This window comes from Zalophus californianus, chromosome 9 (assembly GCF_009762305.2).
Source record: "Zalophus californianus isolate mZalCal1 chromosome 9, mZalCal1.pri.v2, whole genome shotgun sequence".
NCBI classification, from domain to species: domain Eukaryota; kingdom Metazoa; phylum Chordata; class Mammalia; order Carnivora; family Otariidae; genus Zalophus; species Zalophus californianus.
This window is the reverse complement of record NC_045603.1, coordinates 104815204-104833812: the sequence shown is the minus strand read 5'-3', so window position 1 is coordinate 104833812 and position 18609 is coordinate 104815204. Positions and strand designations below refer to the sequence as shown.

Below are 18609 nucleotides of genomic sequence, written 5' to 3'. Positions count from 1 at the left end.
TTAAAGTGTCCGTCGTGACGATTTGATTCAACGCTACATTGTGCAAGGACTCCTCCCACCTAGTTAATTAACACACTCATCACTTCACATATTTATCTCTTTTTTTTGATGAGCACATTTCAGATCTTAGCAAATTTCAAGTATCTAATACAGTGTTATCAACTATGATCACTATGTTACACTTAGATCTTCAGACCTTCTTTATCTTATAGCTGGAAGTGTGTGCCTTCTACTAACTTCTCCCTATCCCCACCCCATCCAGCTCTTTGGTAACTCCTTTCCTAACTCTCTGATTCTATGAGTTTAGACTTGTCAACTCTTTTTTTTTAAAAGATTTTATTTATTCATTTGAGAGAAAGAGAGACAGAGAGAGCACAAGCAGGGGGAGAGGCAGAGGGAGAGGGAGAAGCAGACTCCCCGCTGAGCAGGGAGCCCCACATGGGGCTCGATCCCAGGACCTGGAGATCATGACCTGAGCTGAAGGCAGACGCTTAACCATCTGAGCCACCCAGGCGCCCCCTTGACTTGTCAACACTTTGTCTTAGTGAATTTTAAAAAATGTTGCTCATATGATGGGTGTGAAATGATATTTCATTGCTGTCTTAATTTGGGTTTAAATGATTAATGAGTTAAGAATTTTTATTTCATCTTCTGTTGAACTATGTGTTCATATTTTAGTCTGTTTGTCTCTTGGGTTATTTGTCTTCTTGTTCATTTGTGGTTTGTTTTTATATATTCTTTCCATTAATCCTTTGTCAGTTACATGCATAATAAGTACCTTCTTCAAGTCTGTGGCTTGTCTACAGCCTTATTTACAGTGAAGCCTATTTATTTTAATGAATCTAAATTTTATTTTATTTTTTTAGATTTTATTTATTTATTTGACAGAGAGAGACACAGTGAGAGAGGAAACACAAGCAGGGGGAGTGGGGGAGGGAGAAGCAGACTCCCCACTGAGCAGGGAGCCCCACATGGGGCTCGATTCCAGGACCTGGAGATCATGACCTGAGCCGAAGGCAGATGCTTAACGACCGAGCCACCCAGGCGCCCCAATTTTATTTTATTTTTTAAGGATTTATTTATATATTTGCGAGAGAGAGAGAGATAGAGATAGAGTGAGCTTGGGGAGGGGCAGAGGGAAAGAGAGAATCTCAAGCAGACTCCCCACTGAGTGCGGAGCCAGACAGGAGGCTTGATCCCATGACCCTGAGTTCATGACCTGAGCTGAAATTAAGAGTTGGACACTTAACCGACTGAGCCACCCAGGTACCCCTGATGAATCTAAAATTTAAATTTCACTGTGCTTTTTGCCGTCTTGTTTGAAGAAATCCTTCCTTATTCTAGGTCATAAAGATAGTCTCCTATATATTCTAAAAATCCTAAAATTTTATTTTATGTAATAACCCATTAATCTGGAATTTATTTTTGTGCTTGATATAAGGTAGAAATATGTTTTATCTTTTCCTGTGTAGATAACCAATTTTCTCAATACAATTTATTGAGTAGTTCATCTTTACCTACTGATTTGAACTATCCCTTCTGACATAAATTATATTTCCATAGATGTGTGGGTCTCATGCTAGCCTTTTCATTCTATTCTGTAGGTTTATTTGTCTGTTGGTACCACATTGTCTTAATCACGAAGCTTTATATTAAGTCTTGCTCTCTTATAAACAGTGAGTCCTTCCAGCTTGTTGTTCTTCAAAGTTGTCTTAGTTATTCATTTTCCTTTTTTCTTACATTACAATCAGCTCATCAAGTTCCATGAATAATCTCACTGAGAGTCTTACTGGAACTGCATAAATTAACTTGGAGAATTTTATATTTTTGGGACATTAAGTCTCCCAGCCATCCATGTGGCACATCTCTCCATGATTTAGGCCTTATTTAATGTTTTTAAGAAAATTTTATAATTCCCCCATGTATATCTTTTGTTAGATTCTTTCTAGGTATCTTATTTAAAATAAATAAACAAAATGTTGCTTTTATAAGCAGTGTATTTAAGAAGTTATATTTCCTATTTCCAAGTGATGTAGAGGGACTATAGTTGACTTTATCTATAGAAGATTTGCTAAATTCTCTTAGTTCTGCAGTTTCTCTTGTATAGTTTACATGGGCAATTAATTTTTAAAAGAGGTTTTATTATTTTCCTTTTTTGTAGTAAAATGCACATAACATAAAATTTACCATCTTAACCATTTTTAAGTGTTTAGTTTAGTGATATTAAGTATATTCACATTGTTGTGCAGCCATCATCACCATCCATCCCCATAATTCTTTTCATCTTGTAAAACTGAAACTCTGTGACTATTAATTAATAAGTCTCCATTCTCCTCTCCCCAAGACGCTGGCAACCACCATTCTACTTTCTGTGTTTACAGTTTTGACTAAGTACCTCATATAAGTGGAATCACACAGTATTTGTCTTTTTATGACTGGCTTATTTCACTTAGCATACTGTCCTCGAGGTTCAACCCTGTTGTAGCGTATTGCAGAATTCCTTCCTTTTTCAAGGTTGAATAATATTTCATTGTATGTATACACCACATTCTGCTTATCTATTCACCTGTCAATGGGTACTTGGGTTGCTTCCACATTTTACTCACTGTGAATAATGCTGCTATGAACATGGGTGTACAAATATCTCTTCTAGATCCTGCTTTCAGTTGGTTGGGATATATACCCAGAAGTGGAATTGATGGATCATATGGTAATTTCATTTTTAATTTTTTGAGGAACCATCATACAGTTTTCCACAATGGCTGTGCCTTTTTATATCCCACAACAGGGCATAAGGGTTCCAATTGCTCCACATCCTTGCCAACACTAGTTGTTTTCTGTTTTGTTTTGTTTTTTGATAGTAGCCATCCTAATGAATATGAGGTAGTAGCTCACTGTGGTTTTGATTTACATTTCCCTATGATTAGTGATGTTAAGCATCTTTTAATGTGCTCATTGGCCATTCATATATCTTCTTTGGAGAAATGTCTATTCAAGTCTTTTGCCCATTAAAAAAAAGAAGATTTATTTATTTATTTATTTTAGAGAGAGAAAGAGTAGAGGGGAAGGGCAAAGGGAGAGGGAGAAAGAGAATCCCAAGCAGCCTCCCTGTTGAGCAAGGAGCCTGACGAGGCTTGATCCCACGACTCTGAGATCATGACCTGAGCCTAAATCAAGAGTTAGACGCTTAACTGACTGAGCCACCCCAGGCGCCCCTCTTTTGCCCATTTTAAAATTGTGGGTTTTTTTTTTTTGTTCTTGTTGTTGAGTAATTCTTACTCTTTGATTTATTTTTCTTATTGCATTGGATAAAATTTGCAATATTGATGAGAAAAGGTGATAGCATGTGCTCTTTTCTATTATATTTACTAATTACCTATTATAGACTGAATATGTCCCCACCAAATGCATATGTTGAGGTCCTAAACCTCAATAAATTTGCAGGTGAGGCCTCAGGAGGTAATAAGGCTTAGATCAGGTCATAAGGCTGGGGCCCCCATGATAAAATTAGTGTCTTTATAAGAACAAGAAGAGAGACTAGAGCTTTCTCTCTCTCCATCATATGAGGACACGGCAATAAGGTGGCTGTCTGCAGGCCAGGTAGAGGGCTTACACCAGGAACTGAATTGGCTAGGACCTTGATCTCAGACTTTCAGTCTCCAGATGTGTGAGAAGGAAATGTCTGTTGTTTAAGCCACCCATTTCGTATTTTGTTACAGCTGGCTGACCAAATTAATAATTGCCAGTACAGGAAAGTGATTGTTTTCCCTTATTCATCTTCCACTTTACTGATCCTATGAATTGTTATAAGGGTTTTGAGTTGATTTTCTTGTTTTATTCTAATTGGATTAACCTGTTGTTTGCCAACAATGACAGTTATGTCTCTACATTTTCATATTTATACTTCTTGCTTTTTTTCTTTCTTAATACATAAGGTATTAGCCTTATTTAGCCTTATAGAATGACTTAATGGAATGACTGAGGAGATTTTATACCCCCTTCCTATTCCTGAAAAGTTTATGTAACATAGGAGTGATCTATTCCTTGATATTTTGAGAGAAAAATACTGGATCTTGGAACTTTTTTTTAAGATTTATTTATTTTTAGAGAGAGCGAGTGAGAATATTGGGGGGGAGTAGGGGGAGGGGCAGAGGGAGAAGGAGAGAAGCAGACTCCTTGCTGCGCCAGGAGCCTCAGGACCCTGAGATCACAACCTGAGCCAAACCCAAGAGTTAGACACTTAACCAACTGTGCCATCCAGGTGCCCCTGGATCTTGGAACTTTTTGAGGACCAAAACCTTGACTACCTTTTCAATTTCTATTGTGGTTAATTAAAAAAATTCTTTTTAAGACAGTTTGTGATTTATATTTTCCTACATAAAATCATCTACTTTTAGATTAATTTGTTCATAATAGTTTATCATTCTAAAAATCTCTTCCACATCTGTAATTGCGTTACTTTTCTTATTCCTGATGTTGTGCCTTTTTAAAAAAATTGGTTTTGATGAAAGTCTATTTATAGGTCTTTTCAAAGACTTAGTTTTAGAGTTTATTGATAAATATTTTTGTTTTATATTTTATTAATTTCTGCTTTTATTTTAATAAGTGCATTCTTTCATACTTTGGGGTTATTTTGCTATTCTTCTTCCATCCATCAGTTTGGTTATTATAGATTTTGTAAAATAAATTTTGGCTCTGAAATTTTCTTTGGTATTGATTGGTGCATTTTATAAATTTTTTTTAAAGATTTTATTTATTTATTTGAGAGAGAGAATGAGATAGAGGGGAGGGTCCAAGGGAGAAGCAGACTCACTGCTGAGCAGGGAGCCCGATGAGGGACTCGATCCTGGGACCCCAGGATCATGACCTGAGCTGAAGGCAGTCGCTTAACCAACTGAGCCACCCAGGTGCCCCGCATTTTATAAATTTAAGATGTACTGCTCTCACTCTTTCATTTTTAAGAAGTATGCAGCTTCAGCTGTGAGTTATTTAGAACAGTGACTCAAAACATTTAAGTGGATAGATTTTGGAGGGACTACTGATTTTGTGGTTTATTTCTGATTTTTGTTGTATTGAAGTTAGAGAAGTTTTAGAATTTATTGAATTCTTCTTTGTGACTTAAATCTTGGCTGATTTTTGTGAATGTTTCTGGGTGCTTAAAAAGAATGTATTTTTGGGGTGCCTGGGTGGCTCAGATGGTTAAGTGCTGCCTTCGGCTCAGGTCATGATCTCAGGGTCTTGGGATCGAGCCTTGTGTCGGGCTCCCTGCTCAGCGGGAAGCCTGCTTCTCCCTCTCCTTCTACTGCTCCCCCCTGTTTGTACTCTCTCACTTTCTCTGTCGAATAAATAGATAAAATCTTTAAAAAAAAGAATTTTTTTTGCTATCTATTGATTACAAATTTACTTAAATTTGTCAGTTGTATTTTTAGATATTCTATACGTTATCTTTTATTTTGTTCTGTTTGGTCTGTCATTTTTTTTTACATGTCTCCCACTGTGTGTGTGTGTGTGTGTGTGTGTGTGTGTGTGTGTGTGTGTGTGTGTGTGTGTGTGTGTTCATATTTTCCTTACTGTTCTTTTAGTCTCCTTGATATATTTCCAAACTATATTGTTAGGCTCATGTAGTTTTATGATTGTTTTGTAATCTTGGTGGATTATACCTTTTATCAATATCAAATATCCCTCTTTGTATTGTTTAATGCCTTTCACCTGGAATTTTATTTCTTCTGATGTTGTTATTACTACACCTATTTTTTTTTTGGAAGCTTTGTCTGGTATTCTTTTTCCATTCCTTTATTTTCCCATTCCTTTATTTTACTCTATTATAAACAGGCTACAGCCAGGCTTCTTAAAGCCAACATTAGAGTATCTATCTTTTAATAGAGAAATTGAATTTTTAGTGATTAATTTTTGTTTTTTATTCCTGCCATCTTGTTTTATTTTCTAATTTTCTTTTCCTCCCTCTCCCCCACCTTCCTTCTTTTGTCTTTCCTTCCTTTTGCAGAATTGCTAAGGTTTTCCCTTGCTGTTTTTTTTTTCCATCTAGTGATTTGGAATGTACATATTCCATTTCTGTTTCTCTAGTGGTTGACCTTCAAATATTTAACATATCTATTTACACATTTTCCTCTGACTGTGTATAAAGTTGAACAGTACCTCTTTCCTCTCCATAAACAAGGGAAGAATGTCAGCACACTTTGATGTTTCTCATTCTTCTTACCTTGTTGAGAGTGTAAGAAATTTCACTTCCAAACTGCTATTAAGGTTTTGGACATTTTGCTTTAACAGTTATTATTTTTTATTAAAAAATTAATTACAAAAGTTTTCAACCATATACAAAAGTAGAAAGTACAAAGAAACCCCATGTACCCATCACCCAATCTTAACAACCATTAATATTTTGTTGTGTGTGTTTCATCTATCTCCCCAACAATCCCCTTCTCTCCTTTTAGCTGAAGTATTTAATTTATTTTATTTTATTCTTTTGCACTCTCAACTTTTAAAAAAATTGAAAGAGGAGGGGCACCTGGGTGACTCAGTTGGTTAAGCATCCAACTCTTGATTTTAGCTCATGTCATGATTTCAGGATCCTGAGATGGAGCCTGAGCCTGAGCCCAGTGTGGGGCCTAGCACGGGGCTCTCTCCTCAGGGGGGAGTCTGCTTCTCTCCTTCTCCCTCTGCCCCTCCCCTTGCACACACACTCTCTCTCCCTCTCTCTCTAAAATGAATAAATAAATCTTTTTAAAAAAATTGAGAATTGACACACAATGTTACATTAGTTTCAGGTGTACAACATAGTGATTCAACAAATCTATACATTATGCTCTGCTCACCACGAGTGTAGCCGCCATCTGTCACCATACAACAGTATTACAGTACCACTGACTATATTCCCTATTCTGTATCTTTTATCTCCATGATGGAATATTTTATTTTTAAAAAAAATTTTTTTTAAAGATTTTATTTATTTGACAGAGAGAGACACAGCGAGAGAGGGAACACAAGCAGGGGGAGTGGGAGAGGGAGAAGCAGGCTTCCCGCGGAGCAGGGAGCCCGATGCAGGGCTAGATCCCAGGACCCTGGGATCATGACCTGAGCCGAAGGCAGATGCTTAACGACTGAGCCACCCAGGTGCCCCCATGATGGAATATTTTAAAGCAAATCCCACACCTCATGTAGTATCATTATATCAGCCCTAAATACTTCAATATGCATCTCAAAAATAAAGCAATACATTTTACATAACCACAAAGTAATTATTATACCTACAAATTAGCAATAATTATTTAATAACTAATACCACCCTTAACAATTATTTAGACTTAATATAAGGTTTGTGATTTCTTTGCTCATAACTATAAACTTTATGGTTTCTTTACTAATATCATTACTCTGTTCATTCAATTTCTTAGATTAATTTTTCATTCTTTAGAAGTACATCCTTGTGTAGTTGTTTGAGAGGTTTATGCAAGGGAGTAAACTTTCTGGGTTCCTACACTTTTGGAATCAATTTTATTTTGTTACTTGAATGCTAATTAGGCTGTATTACAGGCATCTTGGTTCAAAAATATGTTTTCTTCATAATATTGCATACATTATTTGTCTTCTAGTATGTACTTTTGCTATTGAGAAGTCTAATGAAAATTGGTATTTTTGAAAATAATTCACTTTTTTCTCTTTGGATGCTTCTAGGATATTTTCTTTATTCTTGGTATTCTAAAACTTCCTTATACTGTGTCTGATGAAGGGACTTTTTGACAAACCTATTCTGCACTTAGTAGGCCATTTCAACCTGAAGGCTCATATCTTTATTTGAAATTTTCTTTGATCATTCCTTGATTTCATTCTCTCCATTCATTCTGTTGTTTTTACTTGAACTTGTATTAGAAAGATGAGATTTTCAGCTCTACCCTCCATGTGTTAACTTTTATTTTATATTTTCAATCTTTCTGTCCTTTTGGCTGTGTACTGAGAGAACCCTAGATTTGATCCTTTAGCTCATTATTTCATTCTTTAGCTATGCCCATTTTCTGAATATTTCAACAAGGATGTTTTTCTGAGTTCCCTCTTTAATTTGTTCTTAATAATAATGACTTTTTCTCTGCCTCCTGCTTTTTAATTCAACAGATATGCTCTGCGACCTCTCTAAAGATATGAATTATATTTATTTTCAAGTCTTCTGGCTTTATATGTTCTTTTTCCTCCTCATGTGCTCATTCATCTGCGAGTTGAGCATGGTGCCTTTCTTTATTGATATTCGTTTCCCCCAAATACTTTGGGATTATTATTGACTGTTCTTTGTGATTGAGGACCCAGTTCACACCTCTGTGGATCAAATTTTTATTACAGGGCCTCTCTGAGGATCGTGGAAGAAAGGGAAAGAGAACATGTGCCAACAGGTGAGGTGGGCAGGTAGCACATCTTTGAGGGTGGGGTTCCTCGGGAGGACCTACTCTACTTTTCAGACCCCAAAGCCCAGGGGCGTGATGTCAAGAGCTGCTGCTTTCAGCTTGTGAGCATTAGCAACTGCTCTGCAAACACAGGTCTCTTGAGGGGCCAGCCTCTTTGTGGCTCCAGGTCATTCCTGGACCTTTTACCTGTCGATCCTGGAACTGCTCTCACTTCCTCCATAGACCATGCATTGTTCGGGATAGGTTTTCCTCAGATCTTGTTCCTTTGTCAATTGAATCCCTTCTGGTTTCTTCCACTTAGAAATTCCTCAGCATTCCTGGTTCATTAATAGCATTCTTCCATGGTTTTTTTTTTTTTTTTCCCTTCTTAGTACTGTTATGGGTTTATTCTTTTAAGAAATATCTTCTGTCATCAAGGACTTTAGGAAAGGAGGGGAGATAGAGTCATGTGCTCAGTCTTATATCTGCATTCAGCTCTGATATTTAAATATGGCACAGGCTTAAGTGTTGCTGTTAAACTGTGGTTTACAGTGGCCTTTCTGTTCTCAAAGTCTACAATCCGAGGTAGGTGGTAATGTCTAACTGATATTTAAAGAGCTATCATTTTGATTTAATACACTTTGAGCAATAATGATACTTGGGCTTGGGTGTGGGGAAAGGATTCTATAGAACTTGGTGAAGGTAGAGCTATCTGATAGAGTGGATCTCTGGATCTTCTGGAGAGAGACCCCAGGGAATGGTAGGGAGTTCACTGCCTCTCCCAGTGCCATATTACGTAGAGTACATGAGCTGGAATGGGCTTTAGAAATCATCTGCTCCAAGGATGGGGTAAATAGTTCTCATCTCCCAGCCCTGGTCTAGATGGTCTAGATGGTCTCCTCCAGCAGCCCAGGAGAGAAGAACCAAGGGGGCAGAGCAAGGGGGTCATCAGGAGTCCGATGAGGAAGAAGCAGGCTGCGGCATGGACTCCCTCAGTCAGGAGCAGGCTGAGAAACACTCTTCCCCAGTCAGGCCTGAGGCGGTAGCCTTCTGAGAAGGGTGAAGGCTCATGGCTGGCTTAACTGAGGAGGATACTAAGTGCATGAGGTCATGGTAACCAACAGAGCAAATGGCATCGACGTTGGCAGCTGTACTTGTTTGCGAGGGAACCGAGACTCAGAGGAGTTTGGTGTCTTACCCAAAGCGAATGTGTCACAGGCGTGGCTTTGAGCCAAGGTGCTGTCCAGACCAGGGTGCTGTCAGTATTCGACTTGTGATCCTCTAGTGTTTTTGGGTGGTTGCTGGCAGGTATGTCAGTGACCAGTGGGCCACTCAATGGAAAGTATTACAAATAGCAATGGAATGCCAGCTCTCTAGTCTAGGGAGGGAGATCCAGCATCCGTTCTCTCCCTTCCCACTCCCCTGGAACGGTTCCCTCTCATTCTATGTCCAGACCACAGGGCTGCGTCATGCAGGTGTGTTCGTATCCATCTGTCCTCAGAGACTCACCTGAAGAGAAGCAGCACAGCTTGGGGGAAGGTCTGGAAGTTGTTGTTCCGGTTGATCTCTGTGGTGTCATTCAGGGCAATTTTCCCAAACACCTGAGAAGGGGGAGGGGAGGGAGATTCAGTGAATGGTGGATGGACAGGGTCCTAGTGACCACCCGTCGTTCAGTGGTCTCTTCAGGGGTCATGGCTGGCTGTGGGTCAGGCCAGCCCATAGCAGAACTGAGTCCCCTGACGTGACCTGGCAGGGCCTTGTAGGGGTAGGCACCTGCTGCCCCATCCAGCCCTTGATCTCCATCCACCACACTGGACAGGTGGAAGAAGAAAAAACCCATGGACGCTCAGGAGAGGTCCCGATGGGCCACTGGGAGCTGGGCTGAGAGCAGGTGGACGCTGCCACCAGCACCGTGCTTCTGTGTGGGGACAGAGGGCTCTCTGGTCTCCTTCTTCTTCTTTTTTGGCTGCAGATTCTTGAGAATATATATTTTTTCTCTTTAAAAAAACTTTATTGAGGAATAATTAACAAATATAATTGTATATATTTAAAGTGTACAGTATGGTGGTGATTTGATGTACACGCTCGTAGAATCATTACCAAGACCAAGATAATTAACACATCCATCACCTCACACAGTTAACATAGGGAGCTTTTTTTTTGGTGTGGCGAGCCACTTTCAGGTACACAGCACTGTTATCAATTACAGTCACCATTAGGTCCTCAGAACTCAAGGCTCTGGCCTCCTTTTCCTTGCCATTTCAGCCCAGATGCCCACTCTTCCAAATACAGTTCTTGGATTTTGGAGTGATCTGGGACGCGGGCAAGCTTAATCTATTCCTGACATGAGCGGCCCCCTTATTTTTCTGGCCTTTGAGAGCTATGCCTATCTTAGAAGCTGCCACCCTTGGTGAGGGAGCAGGGTAGCTCTTCTCATCTCAGAAGATTTTGGCCTAGGAACCTGGGGTCTTTCTGCAAAGAATAAGCAGGGGAGTCTTCCTTCGGGAGCCACTGAGGAAAAGTCCTGGCTGGTGTGAGTGTGGGGCCCTGGCGCCTTCCGAAGCCCTGAGGAGAGGCTGCTTGCAGAATGCCACGGGGTTTGAGGCAGGGGAGGGTGCAGTGGGCACCTGCGAGGGGAGGCCCTTGAAACTGCGGCATGTTTGATGGGGGGAGCTTGCCTGCCTGACTCCTTCTTTCCCTCCCTCTCTCCTCCATCCCTCTCTGTCACTAGCTTCTCCTGAATGGTGCTGGGGTGGGGGGCAGTTCTCAGGCCGTCAGACCTGGGTAAGGGGAGGGATGCTGTCTGACACACCCTTCGTGTCGTTTTCTGGAAGGGATTGTCTCTCCGGAGGCCCTTGGCGTTAATCTGGGAGTGTTTTTCCCGACCGAGAGCAGAGACCAGGCCTGGGGCAAAGGGGAGATAAGGTGCGTACAGCACATGGCCATTGACCCTGCTACCTACAGGACACCATTTGAAGGGATGTTTGAATTCCTGTGACCTTCTTGGCCTCAGAAGTGGAAGCAGAGAGAGGGACCGTCAGGAACAAGAGAGAGGTGTCCGGGAACGTGGGGCTGGGAGGTGGGAAGAGAAAGAGGAGGCTGAGGTGCAGCGGGCCAGCTGTCCTACCTGCATCCCGATCACTGCGTAGATGAAGAACAGCATCACTATCAGAAGAGCCACATAGGGCAGGGCCTGGAAGGAAGCACAGGAGACAGGACGTGAGGCCGGCAGGGGGATGGCTGGTCAGAGCCTTTCCCAGGGGGCGCTGCGGCCTGGCTTTGGGAGGGGCATTTCCAAGAGCCCCACAGAAGTTCTGGGCACCAGGAGAAGGCCTGAACCATGGCACTGACCTCTCATTTTCCCTCGGTTTCAGTCACCTGAGAAGCAGTGTGGTGTACCGAGCAAAGTAGGCTGCAGGGTAAGGGATACATATGGTGGGATACTGCTTGAGTAAAAACAGTCAAGAATGAGCAAATGTCCTCCGACTAGACATAGGTCTTTGTACAACAAGGAGAAAGCCATGGAGGATACACACCAAGGTTTCCTGGGGAGGCGTGGGTTGGAGGCAGGTTACACCCTTCCTTTACATAGCTTGATGATATCCTGCCAGTCGTAATAAAAATAAGCACTAAGGAAAAACTTAAGTAGAAGAAAGGTTATGGACTCAAATCCTATTTCTGCCACTTTCTAGTTATGGGAGGTTGGCCATATGACTTAACCTCTCTGAGCCTCAATTTCCTTTTCTGAAAAACGAGAAGAAATGTAATTACCTCTCAGGGGTTCTCTGGCATTTAAATGCTTTAAAGGCTTACAAAAGGCTGAGTGCAATGCCTTCCACGTATTTGGGTCCCATATATTTTATTCACTCTGCCTGGCAGCTCAGACAACTTAAATTTCTGGAGTCCCTGCTGCTTCTCCTGGGGAGAGGCCTTCTGGGGCTCAGGGCCTATTCTGGAAGCCCGAGAGCCACACGGTCGACTAGGAAAAGCCTTGCCAGGTATCCACACACCACTAGATGGCACTGCGAGAGCACATGGATGCTGCTTCTGTCCGGTTGGAGCTGCAGGTCAACATTCAAGCCTCTCCTCACCTGGGTCTCTTGCCTTTTCCTAGGAACTATGTGTGTGTGTGTGGGGGGGGGGGAGTGAGTTGGCAGCCTATATAGTCATCATGGCTATGGGACCCCAGGGGTGCACCCACGGACAGGGTCAGCCCCCAGTCCCGCTCTCCCCAGAATCCTCAGATTCCCAGGGACTGGGCAGGGTACGGCACCCACCAGTGGGGTAGGGTGGGGTGGGATGGGGCTAGCAGGGAGGGCAGCTGCAGCTCATCAGGAAGGCCTGGTGGGCAGAGGACTGGCTATGGGGAGTGCAGCCAGCCTGGTCCAGTGAAGGGCCTGGGCGGATGAGGCCCAGGGCAAGAGGCTGCCTGGAAGGGTGTTTATGTAAGCCTTTGGGAGAGGATTCCAGAGTAAGGCAGGCACCTGACCACAGAGCCCTTCCTCTGGCTGCAACTTCAGTTCTGAGCACATTTGGATCAGGGACCCACTCCGTGCCTGTCCCTGGGCCCAGACTGGCTAGAGCCGGGGACAAGGAAGGAATCCTTCAGTGCCCGGAAGCCTGAGAGTGGTGTTTCCGCGGGTAGGATGAAGCTGCCGTCAGTGTTGGGCTAAGGAAGCGTGGAAGTACATGCAGGGGTCTCTACACCACTCATCTTCAAGGAATTCAAGGGACCTCACAGGTTTGCTTCTCTTTAACTTCAAACTTACATAACACTCCTCAGAGATGGCCAGGGGCGATCATTATTCTGCTTTCACAGATGGAAAATAATGGCTGAGAAAAGAGAATTAATCCTATAGTTAGGCAACCCTGTGCCCCTGTGAGGGGGCCGTGTCTCCTTGAGTGGAGTGACACCAGGGTCCTGGAGCGTTTGGCTAGGTCTACAAACAGGTGTGGACAGCAGACATTGCAGAAATGCCTACTGGGAGGAAGGTGACAGCTGGATCCTAAAACTGCCCAAAGTGGGAGGGCCACTGAGGTTATCAGATCATCTGGGCCCATGTTTTTCAAAAATTTTCCACCACAAAACCTCTTTGTGCAGTAAATTCTTGCGGAAAAATGCACGGATGAGAGAAGAAAGCAGAACCACTTCAGCCTCCCCCTTAGCTCCCAGCCTTCTGTACCCCAACTTTGGGGAAATTTGGGGCTCCAGGAGAATGCTTTTGAAAACCACGGATGGAGTCTGAGGGCCTCATTATAGACCGGAGGAAAGCAAGGGCATAGAGGGAGGCTGAGTAGCAAGGTAAGCCCGCCCTCGGCTCCCGGTGGTGGGCTTCCTGTGCTGCCTCACCTCCCCGCTCAGGGAGCCCAGGTGAGCTGCGGAGGCTCTCCTTGCAGCCTGCTGAGGGTGGAGGTGGTTACCTGGAAGGACTTGATGAAGGTCCACAGCAGGGTCCGAATGCCCTCCCCGCGGCTCAGCAGCTTGACCAGGCGCATGACCCGGAAGAGGCGGAAGAAGGTGATGGAGATGCGGGAGTTCTCTTCTGCGTTCTGGAATCCATCGGCAATAGGAGGTGGTAGTTAACACAGCAACAGAGGGGGGCAGGGCAAGAACGAGGTGGGCCCTGCTCTGAGCAACAGAGCCCTTGCTTGGGGTGGAGACAGGGCAGGGCAGGGCAGGGTTAGCTGCACCAGCTTCTCTCCCCTGGGCCACAGATGGGGAGGCCAGCTGCCCACCTCTTCCAGGGAGACAACTCAGGCTGGAGGCCTATGCAGAGCCAAGCTGTGCCCAGGCCCTGGAGCCCATAACCCTGTTTCTCTGTGCGCCCCTTTTCTCCTTCAGTCCTAGTTCTTAACCCCCTGGGTGGAGCAACAGAAGATTCCATAAAGAACTTCCATATGCTTTGACATTGAGGCTGAGAGCTAGCTGCCTTGGGCGCACCCTCCTCCGCTGCATGCTGAGGAAGCAGCCCCAGCCCCCCTCTTGTCTGGCCTGGCGGGGTGCCATGCATCCCGAATGGGATCTGGCTCTCAGCAAGGTGGCTGGGCGGGTCGTGGCCTCCGTTCCAGCCCCAGGTATGATTGCACTGGGGGTCCTGGTGGGCAGGGCGGGCTGACAGAGACTAGGGTTGGAGTGGGTTGCCAACTGCAGGGATCTTGTGCCCTGGCAGCTCAGGACTCCAAAAGTCTTGCTGTGCCACCTCTTCCCACATGGCTACAGGGACGGTGGGGCTAGGGGCATTGCTTAGCCCGCGGAGAGTGTCTGTTTGCAGCCCTTGCCTCACCTCAGACACTGAAGCTATTCCCCTGCTAGTCCCCCGCCCCCTCCAGCTCTGGGGCCTCTGGGAGGCCCCGACCCTCTCCAGGCTGCAGGAGACCCCAGAAGGTGTGAGAGGCACACTCTAAGTGAGCCCTAGATGAGTCTGGGCCCCGGTGTAGGAGGACAGAGGGGTTCTGCTTAGGGCAGATCATGTCCTCAGGGGAGTCCTGGAGCAAAGGGGAAGCAAGGGGAAGATGAGGAAGAACTGGATCCAAGCCAAGCCAAGTGGAGGCAGGAACACGGTGCTAGGGCCGCTGGGGTCTGCTGGCTGAGGGCCCTCCTCAGCCTGTGGGACCTGGAGGGGCCTGGGGCTGGGGCACGTGCCTGGCCAGGGCTCAGGGGCAGGACAGGCTGCCCTGTCACCCTCCACCTCCAGACCTGAGCATAACACGGACTGACCGCCCCCGCCCCTCCTCCTGCCCATGCTGGCCAGAGAGCCCGTGGCAGTAGCCCCTGGGGAGCCACCTGCCTGTCCCCTGGAGCTAGTGCAGCTCACCCAGCCCTGCTGGCACCAGGAGAGAGTGGACCTTTGGGCTTCCTGTTACTGTCCCTGTTGCGTGCGTCCCTCAAGGGAGGGGGGGGTCTCCAGGTCACTGGCGGGGAGAATCTATGCTGGCCCCCCCACTTCTTGATTCTCTGCTTTCTTTTGAATCATTTACAGGCCAATCCTCCCTGACAACGTCCACACCTTGTTTGCACCCCTGAAAATCCTCCTAGTGCTGATGCCCCTGAGGGCTCCCACCGGCCCTTCGTTCTAACCCGGTGGCCTGCTGACTGTCCCTGACATGGCCAGTGGTTCCTGAGGCCACCCATCTTACTCCTGCTCTGCACGGGAGACCCACGAGGGCAGCGGAAAACTCCAGAGGCAGTTGCCACTTGCCAGCACACCCTCGCTCTGCCCTGGGAGGGCTGCGCAGAAACCATGCCGGAAGGGGCTCCCCTACTTCTCCGAATCTCCAGACTTGGGGAGAGTCACAGTATTTCTTCTAGTTTCTAACCAGAGCTGCCTTAGATCCGCACAGGGGGCCTGCTCCGCAGGCTGCCGTGGGGCTGGGGAGGGAAGGCCAGCCGCAGCCCCCGTCCTGTCCCTGGGCCCTACCCTGCCTGCCTATTTTGAAGCCTCTGATGCCCTTAATCTCTGCATTTCTATCACTCGTGTATCTACTTGAAATTCTATTTTCTCTCCTTAAAAGGAGGTTGTGTTCCCCCAGAGGAGTAGGCAGAGGAGGCTCGGGGTTTTATAACTCAGCTGTCAGTTCCACCATGTTCGGGGAAGGAGAAAAAAGAAGAAAGAACAAGCTAAAGCCGGGAACTTCAGCTGTGAGTGTCAGGAGTGTGAGAAGTTGGTGCCACAGGGGCATCTCGATTTGATAAGTTAAAAAATAAAAGTCAAGCGTATGGTTTGAATTCCATGCTGGGTTCAACCCCACCCCCTGTAGGCACGCTCCCCCCAGTAGCTGCAGTTTCCTAACGCTCTAGAAGGAGGATAAACACACTTCCTCGTAGACACAAAAATGTCCTCTAATAAACCAAATGACAAGGCAGTGGAACAGCAGACCCCAGTGGCGGCCCCTGGGAAGCGGGGTACAACGTCCAGGTTCAGCCTTTTCCTGGGCGGCCTTCCGGCCAGCCTGGGACGCGCTGTGTTAGGAAGCACCAGCCGCCGACCCAATCTTGCCCCCAGTCTGCTGACTTTCAGGGACTCAACCCACTCACGGGTCCTTTTAAAAACTCACACTCGGCTCACTTTTGAAACGTGTGATGGCAGCTTTTTAGAGAAGCCTGTTCCAAGGAGACTTCAAGGTCATGCCTAGCGGCATCTATCACTTTAGGCAAAGGAATCACAGTCCTACATCAGGAGTGGTCCCATCAAACCCCTGAGTTTGTTTTTCTGCATAGCCTAATTTGAATGAACTTCGGGAATTTAGAAAAATTCATGGGTCACTTTGTTGGAGTGACTGGATATTCAGCCACACTCTTAGTAACAGATTCCAGCTTACAACCGTCTACTGCGGCCTTAAACTCAGAGCACACGGGAGGCCAGTAGTTACAGATCCTGGATGATTAGTGGGAAGCCATTGTCTGACTTTCTGTCTCCGGGCTGGGTCATCCCTCTCTCCTTCCTTTTTTCTCAGGAGGCCCTTACCAGGGTGCTCATGGGCGCCCTGTGCAAACTCCCCACATCGGATTAAAGCTAGAGACTTTAGCCCGTGGAGTCCTCAGAATGTTTAACAGGAAATGGCCCTTGGGTCCAGTTCTCTCCCGGTGGCTCATTAGATGGTCAAGATCACAGTGAATTATCACCCAGAGAAAAGCTCAGGGAGGGAATGGAACACCATTACACAACAGCACGTCACAGCTCACACGCGACCGGGCAGGCGAAGCGCAGGACAGACACGGTGGCTACATGCAGCGGGAGCAAGCCTGGGCTCCCAGAGATGCTGGACACCGGGGCGGGGGGGTGAGAGTGGGGGTGTTAGAGGAGGGTCACAGAAGCTAAGAGCGTGGTCTGGAGGGTTGGTCTTACCATAAAGGGAGAGCATTGGGTATGTTCAGCTGGCTTTAAAGAAAGGCAGATAGAAATAAGCTGTAATGAGTCTCCAACGAAGATGCCTGGTACTCTAGGTCTTGGCTAACACAGGAGCAACACCGTGGCAGGAGAGGGCAAAAGGAAACAAGTGAAAGAAATACAAAGCACAGGCCTGGCAGGGACAGGGACATCACCATGAGTGTGGGCTCTGCACAGGTAGGTCTCACGTCTAGGGAGGACCCGAAGGCATTCCCTACTCAGGACCATCTCTGGCCACAAACGAAATAATTCACACACTTGTTACACACGAGGTCTTCTGAATTTTGTGGAGGGAGGTTTGGTTTTGTTTTCTAAAATGAGTTATGTGTTCTATGATAACCTTTGAGGGCTTGTACTTTCTGCACTTTAGCTCACCCTGGGCATTGCCAGCTGGAGGAGAAAGACTTTGCTTATGCCCTAGTGCATGTCCCTGTCCAAACATATTTGAGCAAAGGAGGTCAAGGGAATTGCCCTTGAAGTTTAGGGGAAAACTCAGTTTTAGTTATCACTAAAGGAGGATCTAAAGAGGTGGTCTGCAAGCCCCTCTGCAGCGGGGCTGGTCCTCAAGCTTAGGTTCAGGCAGAGATGGCCTGGCTTAGCTACTAGTCTACAGGTGTGGAGAGGCTTGGCCATCGGTGTGAAATAATACTTTCGACATTTTAAAGCTCTGCACACGATTTAGGATATTATTATTAACACCCAAAATAGCTGCTTTCATGGGTCTGACTGCTGAGTTCATTTTGGGGCAGGAGCTGAAGAAACTGGCCACCGGTGAGTACCCCACGGCAACTTCCAGTTCCTTGAGCTCGTATCTGGGAAGATGCCCCTACTCTTTGGGCCCCAGCACTCAGAGCTCAGCCCCTGACTGGTCCTGATCATTTGAGCTGTTAACTCTTTCTAGAAGATCATGACATTGCTTTTACCCTCCACTTTCAGATGGTTGCTCTTGTGTTTCTGTTTTTAAGGTACAAACAAGGAAAACGTGTAATGGAAGTTTTGAAGGATGGAAATGTGCACAACTAGACATTTGCTTGCAGACTGAAAATACTTCTTTGGTAACAGATTTCTCAGCAAATTCCTTTTTCCCTACAGCAAATTGGGTAAAATGTCCTTTTTCAGGAATGACGGAGATAAACGGTGAGGCAAGGGAAAAGAAGGGAAAGGACACCTCTCTAGTCCCTTACAGAGCACATTCTAGATCTTGGTTTCTACTTCAGGAGGAATACCAGCTGCCAGGTCAGTCCACAGGCCTGGAGGCTGTGGGGTCACTAGAATTTGGCTAGCAGGCTGAGATAGAACATAGAAACACACATGCATGCACACACACATAC

General features: G+C 45.5%; 1 protein-coding gene across 1 annotated transcript in view; it reads right to left on the bottom strand.

The window, feature by feature from the left end:
- CACNA1C (calcium voltage-gated channel subunit alpha1 C) overlaps positions 1-18609 on the bottom strand; it is a 650688-nt gene that overhangs the window by 44627 nt on the left and 587452 nt on the right. Inside the window, 4 exon segments of the mRNA XM_027592946.2 lie at positions 9900-9991; positions 11518-11583; positions 13812-13940; positions 17237-17269. Coding sequence (XP_027448747.2) covers positions 9900-9991; positions 11518-11583; positions 13812-13940; positions 17237-17269 — 320 coding nt within the window.